Raw genomic sequence first — 14968 nt, forward strand, 5'->3', positions numbered from 1 at the left:
AATTCTTGGGTGTCACCTGCCGGATACGGGTAAGATGACAGGTATGGGAGCTTCAAATTCATTTTATTTACATATGAAGTTTTTTCTAATAACTTATTAGGAATGTTGTTTTTAAGCATTGAATGAAAGATTTGAGTGCTGTATTATCATATTTGTTTTTTGTTCATTGTTGTATACAGAATTCCGATTGTTAGTTTTCTGGTTTGAACCATTTTAATAATGTCATTTCTGGGCCTTTTTAAGTTTGGATTTTGCAATCACACATCTTATCATTTTTATATCAAGCAGTAGATTATAGCATTGAGCAAGAATATGACAATTTTGTTCATAGGACATCATATCCCTCTTGCACTTTCATAACTACATATTCATTTTACCTCACAATGTTGGTAAAAACTATAGTTTGGCTTATATTTAAAAAAAATCACAATGAACAGGTGTATTTTGTTTTAAGTAGATATAACCACAGGTTCATGGTAAACTTAATTAAACCAAAACTTTGCCCTGATATGGGATGGACAGAATTTTACTTCCTTCAGCTAAAATCATCAGTAGTACACATGTATTTAAAATAAATAAAGAATAAGTCAGGACACAAATGGCCAGCACAAGCTTTGCAATTTAAAAGAGTTAAAAAGGGGCATAACTCTAAAAAGGTAAGTGACTCACTGCCCAAATTACAACTCTGATTGCTTGTGGGCAACATGTAATGTCCTCACTGCCTATGGCAATACCATAAAATATATGGTTACATGTATCTCATAATACTATCACATTTGTATGCAAAACATTCAAGGTTCTTGATGAATGATGATTTTTTTCGTGTTATGTCTGCAGATTTCCTAATTATGGATGCATGCATTATAACATGGCTAATACCATATGAATTAAAACAATATTGAAACAACCTATACAGGAAAGGCATATCTGATCCAAATAAGGCCCTTAAATTGATGAATCGCTTTAAAAATAATACAATTATGTGCATGACTGTATAAAAAGCCATAAAACACATTCATAGGAACTAAATTGCTTCAGGAGGATAACAAAAACATGTTCCCTCTTATAATTCCTGCTACAGTAGAACAAATAGATATTCCTACACCATTTAGCTATTACCATTCTTTGTTGAGTCTGCACAAGCAATGAATATTTAAATGCCAACAACAACCCATAAATTACATTTTGCATTGATAAATGTTAATATTTGTTTTCATGTATATGCAGATTAGGTTGAGAATTATAATTATGTCTCGACGTCCTTGAATAACTATTATCTTTTTCATATGAACGATCATCAATGGGAGGATAACTCCTGCTAGACTTAAACGTCCTATGATATGGCTTTAACTCCTCTCTTCTATTATGATAATGTGAATCATTATGAGATCTTTCTCTGCCATAATTGTTTCTTCTATCATAACTACTTGATCTTTCACCGCCATAATTTCTCTGTCTGTCATAACCACTTGATCTTTCCCCGCCATAATTATTCTGTCTGTTATAACCACTTGATCTTTCACCGCCATAATTATTCTGTCTGTCATAACTATGATATCCCCTTTGATGACTTTCGTTAAATGCATGAGAATTATTCAGTTGCAGAGTCTGAAAATCATTTTGATATTGTTTATCTCCTTCCACTTCCACAGTACCTGACGGAGCCTTGTCGTGTTTTTTGTGTCTCAGCCAGGGTTTATATCGGTCACTGTTGTCTTTTTTACTTTTGTTCGCATTCTCTGCTTTAAGGACTGGAGGATGATCACCTATCACATAATCAGGGTTACTACAAAAAATTATCAAGTTATTAAGCTTTCCAAAAATTGATCATAAAAATTTGTGACTTAAAATCTGTAACATGTTTATTAATGATATTCCAAAAAGAGACCAAGTTCACTTTAAGACCTTTTTTGAACTATAAAAATTATTGTGTACGTTTCTGTCAAATTTTGTTTCATTTTGTGCATTGTTGGTTTGGATATTTTGTCATAAATATTATTCATCAACTGAAGTTAGTAGGACATGCACAGTGACATTACAAAAAGGGTTAAACACAGACCTAGATTTTAGTTTTTGAGATGTGTTTCATTACAATCATAAAATCAATATGTAACTTTGAGACCTTTTTAACACTAATGGATGCATTGATGTGCATTGTTTTTTGAAAGTTTTGCTTGTTTTTTTTGTCCAATATGGTTTCAGTTGTGGCACATTAAAAACAGGATATACAAATAATATCTTTACTTATTCTGGAAGTTAAGTGTGCATGCACAAGATACTTTTAATAATAAAAAGACAATCGGTTTTTTGGTTAATAATAAAAAGAAATTGTTTCTGAATGCAAATTATGAAAGTAAATATTGTAACAACAAATATTACATAGCATACTGCTGTTTCAAAATTGTTTGGGCTATACTATTTTTGACATATAGTCTTTTCAAAAGTATCAACTGATATCAATTGATGGATTTGTATATATCTATATGATAGCTGTTTTATGGGTTTTAAAAATTCTAAAGTTAAATGGTTAAACTACTGCATAACAATGGTATATCATAATAGATTCATAGTTAGAGAATTTGTTGCTAAAATATTCTTTTAAAAATTTAACCATAAGTATTGAAGTATATTGAATAAAGTGTAAGTTTTTTTTTATTACTTACTGTTTCCGTGTGAGTAGATCATCAATATAGTTTTGCCTTTCAATTGGATGACCTCTGGCTTGTTTGAAAGCTGCAAGAAAAAAAATAAAGGTGTATTTCTATTCACTACATATACAAAGCCTGTCTAGCAAGTCAACCAATGTACTTGTTAAAACTTGGCGATTTAGTGTTAGCCATATGGAATAAACTGTCTATTGAGGAAGACCATTAATTACCCTTGCATGTCTTTTGTTGTTTTATTGTTTTAGGATTGTTGCAAGACTGTTGACCTTTATGGTTTTCTATATTTTAATGCAGTTATCTTTTACATTAAAGTGAGATGTGCATGTTTTTAGATATGGCTGTTTTTTTTCTGGATCAATTGTATTAATTAAAAAAGAATGAACTAACTTAAAAAAAAATATATGTACTGATTAATCTGTCTTTATCTCAATTAAATTTGTTGAATTCATAGTTACTGAAATATTTTCCATCTACATTTACATGTAAGATATCAAAGACTGCTTATTTTATGTGTTGCTTTAAATATGTTTTAGGATACAAAATCTAAAAATGTTTTAAAAATTTATCTTTTAAGTGTGCAATATCTTAAATCAATTACCCTCCATAGCCTCATTAGGATCAATGCCTAATCTCTCAACCATGTACCTAAAATTAGATATAAAATTTAAAGTAGACAGAATAAATTATAAATTGTTCTAAAGCATCATATATTCCACGTCAGCTACAAAGTTCTAAGTCTAATGGCTGTCTACTTCACCTTCTCAGGAGATTTCTTTAAAACAGTTACATAAAGATTTATTGAATTCTAATAAATGTAATTCAAAACTCAGTCCTGTATCTCTTGTAAATTCTGAAATTATTGTGAACTTTTGTTATTTGATTTTTTAATAATGAACAAAAATGTGAGATAAATATGGTGTTTTTAGGAAAAGTTGCATGCAGATCTATGTTTTAGATACTAGAAATTTAGATTCCACAACTGCAACAAGTGAGTGACGATATTTCTCCACTCCAGACAGTAAAATTTTAATATTTAAAGCGCGAATCTGGCCGCTCTTTTTATATAATTAAAATTTAATTGTCGAGAGCAGAGAAATATCGTAACACACGAGTTATAGTGGTGGAATCTGTTTCTCTTATGATTTTTATCCTTCTTTTTAAAGATTTGAAGAAAGTTGTGTACTCTTTATATGATTAGACATGCAGGGATCTCCATGGCCTGTTTAACGATGGCGCCCCGCCATCGTTCAAATGTCTTGCGCCATCGTCAAATGACTCGCCCCATCGTTAAATTGTCTAGCGCCATCGTTAAATTGTCTTCCGCCATCGTTCAAAACTTCTTCATTTTTGTAGCCCGACGCCATTTTTTTTATCAATTATAATCAAATGCATGTAATTGCATAACCCTTAGGCTTTTTATGTTATAATCCAACACAGTTCTAACGCCTGAGGGGTATCCGGATTAAGATCGCTAATCACTTGTACCTGAGCTTGCACAGGTAGATCAACAAACCAGACAGGAGAATACTATCTGAGGATAGACGATCCATTTGTCGAATTAATCAACTAAGTTCAGCAAATGATTATGATAATTTAGATTAAATAAATAAATTAATAATCCAGTTAAAAAGAAAACAGTTTAACAAGTCGAACACATGCTTTATTTTGACTTATGCAATCAGCATCCCCCTTTTTTAAGAAGTACAAAATAAGACGCAAAACAGTAAATATTATTTCATCACAAATAACTCGAGTACTGCTGTAACAATAATTTAGAATGACTTTAAAAGTTTAAAAGTAAAAACTTATAAATATTTCCTGTAAAGAAATATCGTATCGTAATTCCGAATTCATTTCGTATATTACAATCAAATTGATACATCCGCGTTTCCGGTTTCTATTCAGACTCGAAAGATGCATGTTGCACAGCATCAATTTGTCAGATAGTCATTAAAAACCTTTTCATTTGCTTTACAAATCTCTTTAACCTTTTACATAACCCGTACGAATCGTTTTGTTGTTGCTGCAAATCAGCCATACCGGTAATGAGTTCTGAATTTGACAGTGTCCACGAGAAATAAGCTCCACATCATATGATTTTTAACCCCCATAACAATTACCAAAAATACAAGAAATCTACATGGGGACCTTCATGACAGCTTTGGTCATTCTCGACAAAGGGGGGACCATGAAGACTTGGCATTTGAATGGTGAAAAACGGCAATAAATGAACATATTGATACTTCTAATTCTATAATGAAAATTCAAATAAATATAATTTAAATAAGCAATGAATTAGCATGTTCACCATTCCTTGTACGGAGGGATAAAATACTTCCGATCGCGCTACACTGTACAGCGTAGACACGGTTTGTAATGGTGAAAGTTCCTCCATGGTTCAATTTTCATCCATGGAGATCCCTGGACATGGTCGCCTTTTATCATGATGTCACAATAGGAAAACTCAGAAGAAACAAAGAAAATTTAATGTCACAATCAAACTTCGACCAATCAATTGCCAAGCACAGATTTTTCATAAGTGAAGAGAAATAATTTTTCCCACACCGATCAAGTAATGTGAAAAAAAGTGCAAAAACTAGAGAATGAGATGCTCAACTAGTCCCATTAATTGCATTTATTAAAACCTTGCAATGACTTCTATATTTGCTGTAGTTAACTAGTTTTATCTCTTATTTGGATGCCTTTCGTCAACCAAAAAGAAACTTATATTTAATGGTGTAATATTAAACTGGATTATCTTAATTTATTATGTACTATTCTTACCTGCAAACTATGTAACCAGTTCTGTTAACTCCATGTGTACAATGTACACCTATTACCATTTCTAAAAAGAAAATTGATAAACTGCATTATGTGTTTCAAAGGCATAGTTGATTAACACTAAAAGTAATCTACTACATGTACATGTACTTGAACAAAAATATTATTATTATTATTTTTTTTTAAATTTATGACATTGAATCAATGTATACATGGTAAATTGTCAGTATTCTGTTAGTTTAAACAATATTTATTCAGATAAATCAACATTAAACATATTATACAATGAAATAATATTAAGGATTCAGAAACAAGCAATTTGCTTTTACAAATCTGTCTCCCTAACAGTATTCTGTTGCCTATTCAGTTCATGTTGACCAATTATATCAATATTCATATCTAAAGTGGGATGACATTCCCGTTGCCAATCTTTGGAGGTCATGTTGATGATTAAGGTCTAAAAAAAATCATAAAATGATGATACTTTACAACGGTTCCATCTAGTTTTTTGTTTCTTTTTAGAACTTTTGAAATGTCTAATTTCAGTATATTACAAATCAAATTTGAGAGTTCAAGTCACTTTGGTTGACATGAATCCTGAATAATGCATTTTCAATCTTGTAATATATAATAGATCATAAACAGGAAAACATTGAAAAATAATTGAATGAAATAAAAAAAAAACTTTAATTTGAGAGAGCTGTCATCCTATGTTATATGTACTTTTCATCTAGCTGTGGAACCATAGTTCATATTAGATTTTGAAATTATATATTGCTTCCATATGTCAATCTTTGATGTTATCATGGGCTGGATCTTGATATTTGTTTATAAATATTCCATGCCTAAAATAGTAATACCCCATTAAACCACAGCTAGCTAAAACCATTACTTTTTAATGTTATGTTTATCATGAAGTTATTTTTTATTCATTTGTACCTCTTCACCTCTACTTCAATTGACTTTAAATATTTTTCTACCAATCTATTGTTCCTAATAAACTATTACTTACCTTCCTTATTATTTCTCTTGATGAATTTCTCTACAACATCGAAAAATCTAAAATGACAAACCATGGCAGAGAAATTATTTATAAATCTAGTCTATTTATAGCTGCTGTGAAATTTCAAATCTAAAAAGTCAAGATGTCTGGGTCAAAATAAAAACAAAACTGTCCACAAAATTGGGCCTATTTCAAATTGTCCTATCCATGACTTTTAATCTTGTGACTATTTAAACTGGATTTTCTTTGGCCCTTTTTATTTATTATTTATAATGGTATGCATATCCTTTTGACACAGACACACATCTAAATTTACCTGTAAACGACAGCATCTGTTGGTACAACATGTCCATAAGTGTAAATCTTTTCATGTTCAACATTTTTTCTACAAAATTCCTGCAAAATTTAAAGTTCTTAAAATTAATACAACATTTCTGACAAAAAGTTAAACAGCAAGGTCACATCAAATCTCAGTGTTTAGCAGAAAAATGTTTTTTTGCCAGTGGACCACTGAACAAATATTTCACTCCTGATTTACCAGGTTTTCATTTCATGATTCAGATCATTCATATAGTCATATATCCATTTAAATGATAACATTTTCAAACTGACAACAGTGTTATACATTTTGTGCATTTCCATAAATTGGAAGTGAGTGTGAATTTTTGTATTCTGATCATTTCTTTTCCTGTTGACCTTTTTGGTCCAACAACTAGGTGTGGACTTTGCAAGGCATCGGCAATCATAGTTATATATAACATTTTTTTTTAACTATCTGGTTTATGTTTATAAACATTATTTTAAAGGAATTTCTTTTTAACAATTTTTTTTTTTTTTTTTTTAATAACATGTTAAATATATCAGGGTCTCTTGGAACTTGATCCTTGAACTGGACGCTAGAGACTATATATTGACATCTTCATGTCTATTTTTAATCTTGGTATGTGCTGCCACTTTGAAGTTTGCACTACCAATCTTTTTGTTGATTAGAAGTACTTACTCCTTTGTGATAGTATTTATCTGTATATGTTATATCTATAACTAGTCCCAATTCTTTTCCTTTGTCTTTTAATTTCTCTATCACATCTTCAGGACCAAATCTAAATATACAGGTTTTAATTAAAATATTTTAAAATTAAAAATAAATTGAAGTACTAAGTAAGGTAAATCATAAGTGACTGGAAAGTGTGAAAGTATAGGATTTTAATTTATCTTGAGATGCAATTTTGCCTTTTTTCCATTTATGTTATTATATTGTAATTGTGAGTGTGCTAATAAACTATTGACTTGTGTCTATTGTATGCTTTTCAATCATTTCTATATCTAAATAAAATATTTTAGAAAGATATGTTACACAGTTGTACATATTCTATGTTACATGCTTACTGCATTTGTCTTCTATACATGCTAATGCATTACAGTTAGTACTGTTATTTTCATTTTACTGTTTTAAAGCTACATTAATTATACAATTCTGATTGACACTCATTCTATTATACAAACCCTGTACTTCCCATACACTATTATATAGGACCAAATTATCTAGGTGTATGGGCCTAGTATGCGTGTCCAGTTTCTAGCATTCCCCTCATTTCTACTCCATCACTTCCACCAATTCCTACAATTGAATCCTAGGTCCTTTACCCCCCATCTCCTCATTTCCCAGGTTCCCTTATTCTCAACCCCTTTTATCTTCTTTTAATAGACTTACCTTTCCTTCTCATGAACAGTTGACAGCAACTCCTGAAATGAGTTTGTGATAATAATTATTATAGTATACAGGTTACAGCTGTACATGTCTATTGTTGATTTTTACAGTTAGATATTTTTTGTGTAGTTTGGGTGCTGTCTTATTAACATTGACCCAATATTTCATCTATTTTGAAAACAGTTTGTAAAATCATTTTTAAGTTGATTTTGAGCTTATCAGAAACACACACCATTACAGGTATTGTGTCATTTTATGTGTACACTGAAATAAGTAAATCCGCATTTACTGCTTGACACACTTATATATATTCTTGTCTGCTCTATGGTCGGGTTGTTGTCTCTTTGACACATTCCCCATTTCCATTCTCAATTTTATTTTGAAGCTTTTTAACAATTACAAATGAAACAAATAGAAAAATATCACCTTTTAAATGTCTTAATTGTCTTGTGAAGGCTGAAATCATAACCTTTCTAGGGCTCTCAATACTTAAGAATCAGAGAAGTGACTAGGATTTTGGTGTTGATTAAAGAGAAATGCTTGTTCTACCATTGCATTACATTATTGCTATTATGAATTATCAGAAATTATTGCGCGCATTTATTATTGCGATTTTGTCATTTTAGACTTAATGCGATTTTAATTTTTAAATTATTGTGATTACAACTCTGTTGCATTTTTAGCAATAATAAAAACATCACAATAATTTCTGAATTTACAGTATTTTTATTTTATGCCTTCAATATATCACTTCACACATTTATATTTCCCCCCCATGTAACATTGTAGCAGTTGAATAAATTAAATTAAAAAGAAAAAGATTATAACTGCATGCATCATCAATTGAAATTCTTTCAAGAAGTATCTTTTTTACATGAACTTTTTTTTTTTTTGATTGAGTTAAGCCTTCCAATTGATATTTTATCGTGTGTTTTTATATGTTGTGGTGTTATACTATGGTTTCAGAAAAAGGGAGAAGGCTTGGTACCATTAAAACGTTTATTCCCGCTGCAAATGTTTGCACCTGTCCTTTTGGAGAAGACGTTACTAAGTTGAAAAACTTGTGTCTAATCCATTTGTCTTTTTTTGGAACAATAAAATATGTTTAAACTAAACCTGTCCTAAGTCAGGAATCTAATGTACAGTAGTTGTCGTTTGTTTATGTAATTTCTACATGTTTCTCGTTTTTTTATATAGATAAGACCATTGGTTTTCCCGTTTGAATGGTTTTACACATCTAGTAATTTTGGGGCCCTTTATAGCTTGTTGTTCGGTGTGAGACAAGGCTCTGTGTTGAAGGCCGTACATTGACCTACAAATGTATAATGGTTTACTTTTATATATTGTTATTTGGATGGAGAGTTGTCTCATTGGCACTTATACCACATCTTCCTATATCTAATCATTGCTTTTTTCATTTAAAAATTAAATTAAATCAATGAATATATAAACCTGTTGTTAAAGGATTGTCATAAAACATCTGTGTTTGCTTGTTAAATGTATACTTTTCATTTATGGACCGATAAATCTTTTAAATCGAATTAATCCTGTATACATGTACTATGTAATTATCATACTAGTACACAAAACATGTACTAATACAGATTTCCTTAATACTCAGTCTGCAATAGATTCCTGCTTAGTATATGTTGTATTATGATTATAGTAACAAAATGGTCAAACAGGTTTCAAGTTTAATCTGTTTGTTATCTGTCCTGTGATTTGATTGGTTAGAAATTTTCGATAGGCAATGAACAAAGCTAACACATGTATTTCATGGTTCATGTAGCTAACAAGCAAACTTAATCTTATGGTTGTTTGTACACACTTAAATTAATGAGAAATCTTTGCTGACAAACAAATCAAATGTTATGGAAAACTGTAGTAACAGCTGGTAGTCCTTAAACTAATCTCATCAATTGATCATATGCTTAATTTTGTTTTGCTTCAAAGAATCTTCAATATTTAACAAACAACTGATACGACTGAAGACAATAAATGAATAATACTGTTTTTTACATAATAAATACCTTTATATGTTTTGCTCATGCTCATGCAACTTACTGTGATTACATTGTTATTGCTCATAATGGGCATCATTAGGTTTTAGTTTAAAATATCAGTATTCACACATATATATATCAAGGACTTACCTTCTTTAATGGAACTTTAAATGCAACAAACTTGGTACCACTTATCACATCACCAAGGGAACCATACTTCTCCCACCTAAAACATATATAAAATTAAAGAACCTTAGTGAGAGCACTCACATACCCCGGCCCACACCCCAAAATCGGCACTAGTACTGGACAATGAAATATAAGTAAGAAAAAAAATTTGAATCAGATGAACAGACGGACGGGTCAAAAACATACCCTATATAAATATAAATATGTGGCATGATTGACAATTAGACAACTATCAATAAACATGATGAAGACAAAAAGGTCAAAGATATGAAGAATAGTAGGTCAGCATACAGCCTTTATCAATGAGCAGTTATCTTTGTTAAGGCTGTCAGTCAGAGTGACAGTGACATTTTTCCTCATCATACAAAATAGATTTTAATTTCAATAAACATGTGTACTCAATATCAACTAATATTGATTCACTTATAGGGTCTTTGCATCGGAACTAAACACATTTATTTAAACAAGAGTGCACACGCTGAAATGTCTCGCCTTCTATACTAATCATTGATATTATGTTGATAGTCCTAAGTATAAAGCTAAGCTTTATTACAACTGTCACATAAACTTAACATTAACCAGGATAACTAAACAAAGACCAATGAACCTTGAAAATGAGGTCAAGGTCAGATGAACCATGCCAGGCAGACAACTACAGCTAACAATGCTTCTATTCAACATATATAGTTGACCCATTAGGATTACTGATAGTTTAAGAAAAATAGACCAAGACACAAAAACTTAACACTGTGCAATGAACCGTGAAAATGAGGTCACGGTCAAATAAAACCTGCGCGACTGACATAAAGATCATAAAATATTTCCATACACCAAATATAGTTGACCTATGGCATATAGTATTAGATAAAAAGACCAAAACTCAAAAACTTAACTTTGACCACTGAACCATGAAAATGAGGTCAAGGTCACATGACATCTGCCAGCTAGACATGTTTAGCTTACAATCATTCCATACAACAAATATAGTAGACCTATTGCATATAATATGAGAAAAACAGACCAAAACACAAAAATTCAACTATAACCACTGAACCATGAAAATGAGGTCAAGGTCAGATGACATCTGCCAGTTGGACATGTACACCTTACAGTCCTTCCATAGACTGAATATGCTAGCCCTATTGCTTATAGTATCTGAGATATGGACTTGACCACCAAAACTTAACCTTGTTCACTGATCCATGAAATGAGGTCGAGGTAAAGTGAAAACTGTCTGACAGACATGAGGACCTTGCAAGGTACGCACATATCAAATATAGTTATCCTGTTACTTATAATAAGAGAGAATTCAACATTACAAAAAATTTGAACTTTTTTTTCAAGTAGTCACTGAACCATGAAAATGAGGTCAAGGTTATTGGACATGTGACTGACGGAAACTTCGTAACATGAAGCATCTATATACAAAGTATGAAGCATCCAGGTCTTCCACCTTCTAAAATATAAAGCTTTTAAGAAGTGAGCTAACACCGCCGCCGCCGCCGTAGCCGCCGCCGCCGGATCACTATCCCTATGTCGAGCTTTCTGCAACAAAAGTTGCAGGCTCGACAAAAACAGTTGTTGGCATGACACGGGTTATGTTCTTCTCATATATTTTATGATAGTATGATACTAAACCCCTAATGGGAAGGATTGTACCTGATATTCATATGATGAAGACATAATCTTTCAATCAGTTTATTTGAGGTCTGGAGCTGGCATGTCAGTTAACTGCTAGTAGTCTGTTGTTATTTATGTATTATTGTCATTTTATTTAGTTTCTTTTGTTACATTGTACATCTTCTGACTTCTCTTGAACTGAATTTTAATGTGCGTATTGGTATGCGTTTACTTTTCTACATTGACTAGAGGTATAGGGGGAGGGTTGAGACCTCATAAACATGTTTAACCCCGCCGCAATTTTGCGCCTGTCCCAAGTCAGGAGCCTCTGGACTTTGTTAGTCTTGTATGATATTTAAGTTTAGTTTCTTGTGTATAATTCGGAGTTTAGTATGACGTCCATTATCACTGTACTAGTCTACATATTTCCTAAGGGGTCAGCTGAAGGACACCTAAGCTTGTGGGAGTTTCTCGCTATATTGAAGACCCATTGGTGGCCTTCGGCTGTTGTCTGCTCTATGGTCGGGTTGTTGTCGCTTTGACACAATCCCCATTTCCTTTCCCAATTTTAATATTGATAGTTGAAAGGGTCACAAATCTCCCTTTTGAGCAAGAATCCAAGTCACAATGTGTAAAAAATATTAGTTAAGGTAATCCGGTTCATACTGTTAGTAGCTTTTGAGTCTGCTAAAAATTATGAGTGATAGCTTAATAATATTTGAATTATTGCCACCTGAAAATATATTATAAGGTTTGACAGTTCTGATTTTAGTACATTTAATTTCCATCAAAATTCATCACACTTCAATTTGAACTTCAAGTTGACATTTTGACAATACCGCTGTTCCTTGGAATCTTTAAATACCATTTCAAATCCAAGTCATTCTCTAATAGTGTTGATCAAAATATAATTCAAAAGACCTCATGGGAGTTATTCAACTTTTTTATATAAAGTATACTGTATATATATCATATGTAGGGCAAACTTTTTATGGGTCGAAGAACACGGGGTGAACATGCATGTTATCAAGGCAAATGGACTCGATAAAACTAAAACTAGATATAATTATTTGAATCTCCAGTTTTAAGAACCTTTGATTTAGAATATGTGCTGGCATTACACCTTATAGCTATTTACGAATCTGTGCTGGTTGACCCACTTATCTTGAACACTTGAACTATTGACTTCATACAACAATCAACATTTTCATTGTAGAGTCAGATATTTTGTACAGGACCTTGGTGATTTCCAGTTATGATGAACAAATCGCAATAAGATGTTTAAAAATGTAGACCATGGTGGTAAATACATGTGCTTTGGTAATACATGATTGCCAGCTGATTAGTATTTATCTCCCAACCTAAGATGTAAGTCTCATATTCTAGTATGCATGAACAAAATCACTTGGAACGAATTTAACAAATCTGGGACGAACTGTAAACCATGACAAGGATTCATTTTTAAGTTATATTCATAATCCATTTCTTATAATACATAAATTGACTGACAAGAATTATTAAAATTGTAAAATATATTAATAAAGATAAATACATTGTACCCCAATATTCTACTATGCAAATCAATGTTATTTTGGTTGCAGCAATACAAATACAAGCATTTACGATACAGACTTGTTTTCTTTTACAAAATTATACATGCAATTGCATCAGTCCCTACACATAACCTTTTGATCCAACTAGACAATAAAACCAGACATAGCAAATTCCCAATTCACAATCATTTAGGCAAATACAAACATCTAAAGACAGTTATAAATATTCATTTTATCCACGAACAGTTATAAATTTGAATCATCTGCCAAAACAAATATTATCATGCAGTACGTATACAGTACCGGGATTCAAGAGTATATGATCTCAGAATTTGCTCTCATCCCATATTCTATCCCTAACTATTCTGTTATCAAATGTATATAGTTTTATCTAATTTTATTTTTCAAATGTACATTTGTACTTATGTTATTTTGATTTTTTGATTTTGTTATTTTTGATTTTTCTTGCTACAATAGTACATTGTACAATGTAAATTATGTAAATTATAAATTTTATAGTCGACAATTGAAGGATCGCTAGAAACTTACAGAAGAGGAAGAAATATTTGGCAAATTTACCAACAAACTGTTACATGTACATACTCTGTTCAAATAATGAACGTGATTATGCAACTTTACATCAATACAAAAAAAGCCAGGGCGAATGGACCCTGGGCGAACAGGTACATGTATAAGAGCAAAGGGACTATGGCGAACAGGTACAAGAGAAAAGGGACTGTCAGAACGAACGTGAATCAGTCTGTTTAGTCCTATAACATATGAGGGGGTATAGGACCTTTATCGGGACTCCAGGATCGGGTGTTTTTAAGCTCAGGATTTCAGGATTAACCCTTTCGGGATCGGGGAATTCTTTTTTCGAATTTTGGGATGTCAGGATTTAGGTTTATTTAAATTCAGGACCTCGGGATTTGGTATTTTTAAGCCGGGGATTTTGAAATCAGGACTCCTCCTACCACCCCTCACATATGGCTTTGCAGTCTTATTCATTTTAACGTTTTTATACTGATATTTTCATTTTTACTTTTTCAAATGGCACATTGATAGGTAAAAAAAATAAATCAGAAATAGTTAACAATTCCCCTGAGGTCATATGTTAACTTATAGGACTAGACTGTCTAGAGTCTGTTTAACTTTAGTATAGACTCATAGTCGTAAATTATAGAAACAAGTGCCTGTGCAATTTATACAGCAAGCAGCAGCGCGATCAGATGTCAAAATGAAATTACCTGTCTGGTGGTGGCATATTTTGTTTAAACTTGTTGTTTTCTGCCCTGTAAAAAAATCGTTATGGTCTACAGAATTAGAAAATTACGTTCTACTATTTTTACTTGCACTTTCGAAACAACCGGAAGTGCATATTAAAAATTCCCGGACCGCTTTCTAAAATTAGAAAAATCACAAAAGTTCTTAATCAACCAAGTGTT

General features: G+C 31.7%; 1 protein-coding gene across 1 annotated transcript; it reads right to left on the minus strand.

Annotated features, from left to right (window-relative positions):
• Nucleotides 1–882: 882 nt before the first annotated feature.
• On the minus strand, nt 883–14897 carry LOC143072885 (uncharacterized). The gene is made up of 10 exons (XM_076248023.1): nt 14771–14897; nt 10312–10387; nt 8162–8193; nt 7451–7550; nt 6767–6846; nt 6460–6506; nt 5451–5511; nt 3265–3311; nt 2664–2733; nt 883–1786 (listed from the first exon to the last, which is right to left on the minus strand). Exons 1-10 carry the CDS (start codon nt 14785–14787, stop codon nt 1201–1203), a joined length of 1116 nt encoding a protein of 371 aa, XP_076104138.1. The 5' UTR covers nt 14788–14897; the 3' UTR covers nt 883–1200.
• Nucleotides 14898–14968: the final 71 nt, after the last annotated feature.

This window comes from Mytilus galloprovincialis, chromosome 4 (genome assembly GCF_965363235.1).
Source record: "Mytilus galloprovincialis chromosome 4, xbMytGall1.hap1.1, whole genome shotgun sequence".
Taxonomy (NCBI): domain Eukaryota; kingdom Metazoa; phylum Mollusca; class Bivalvia; order Mytilida; family Mytilidae; genus Mytilus; species Mytilus galloprovincialis.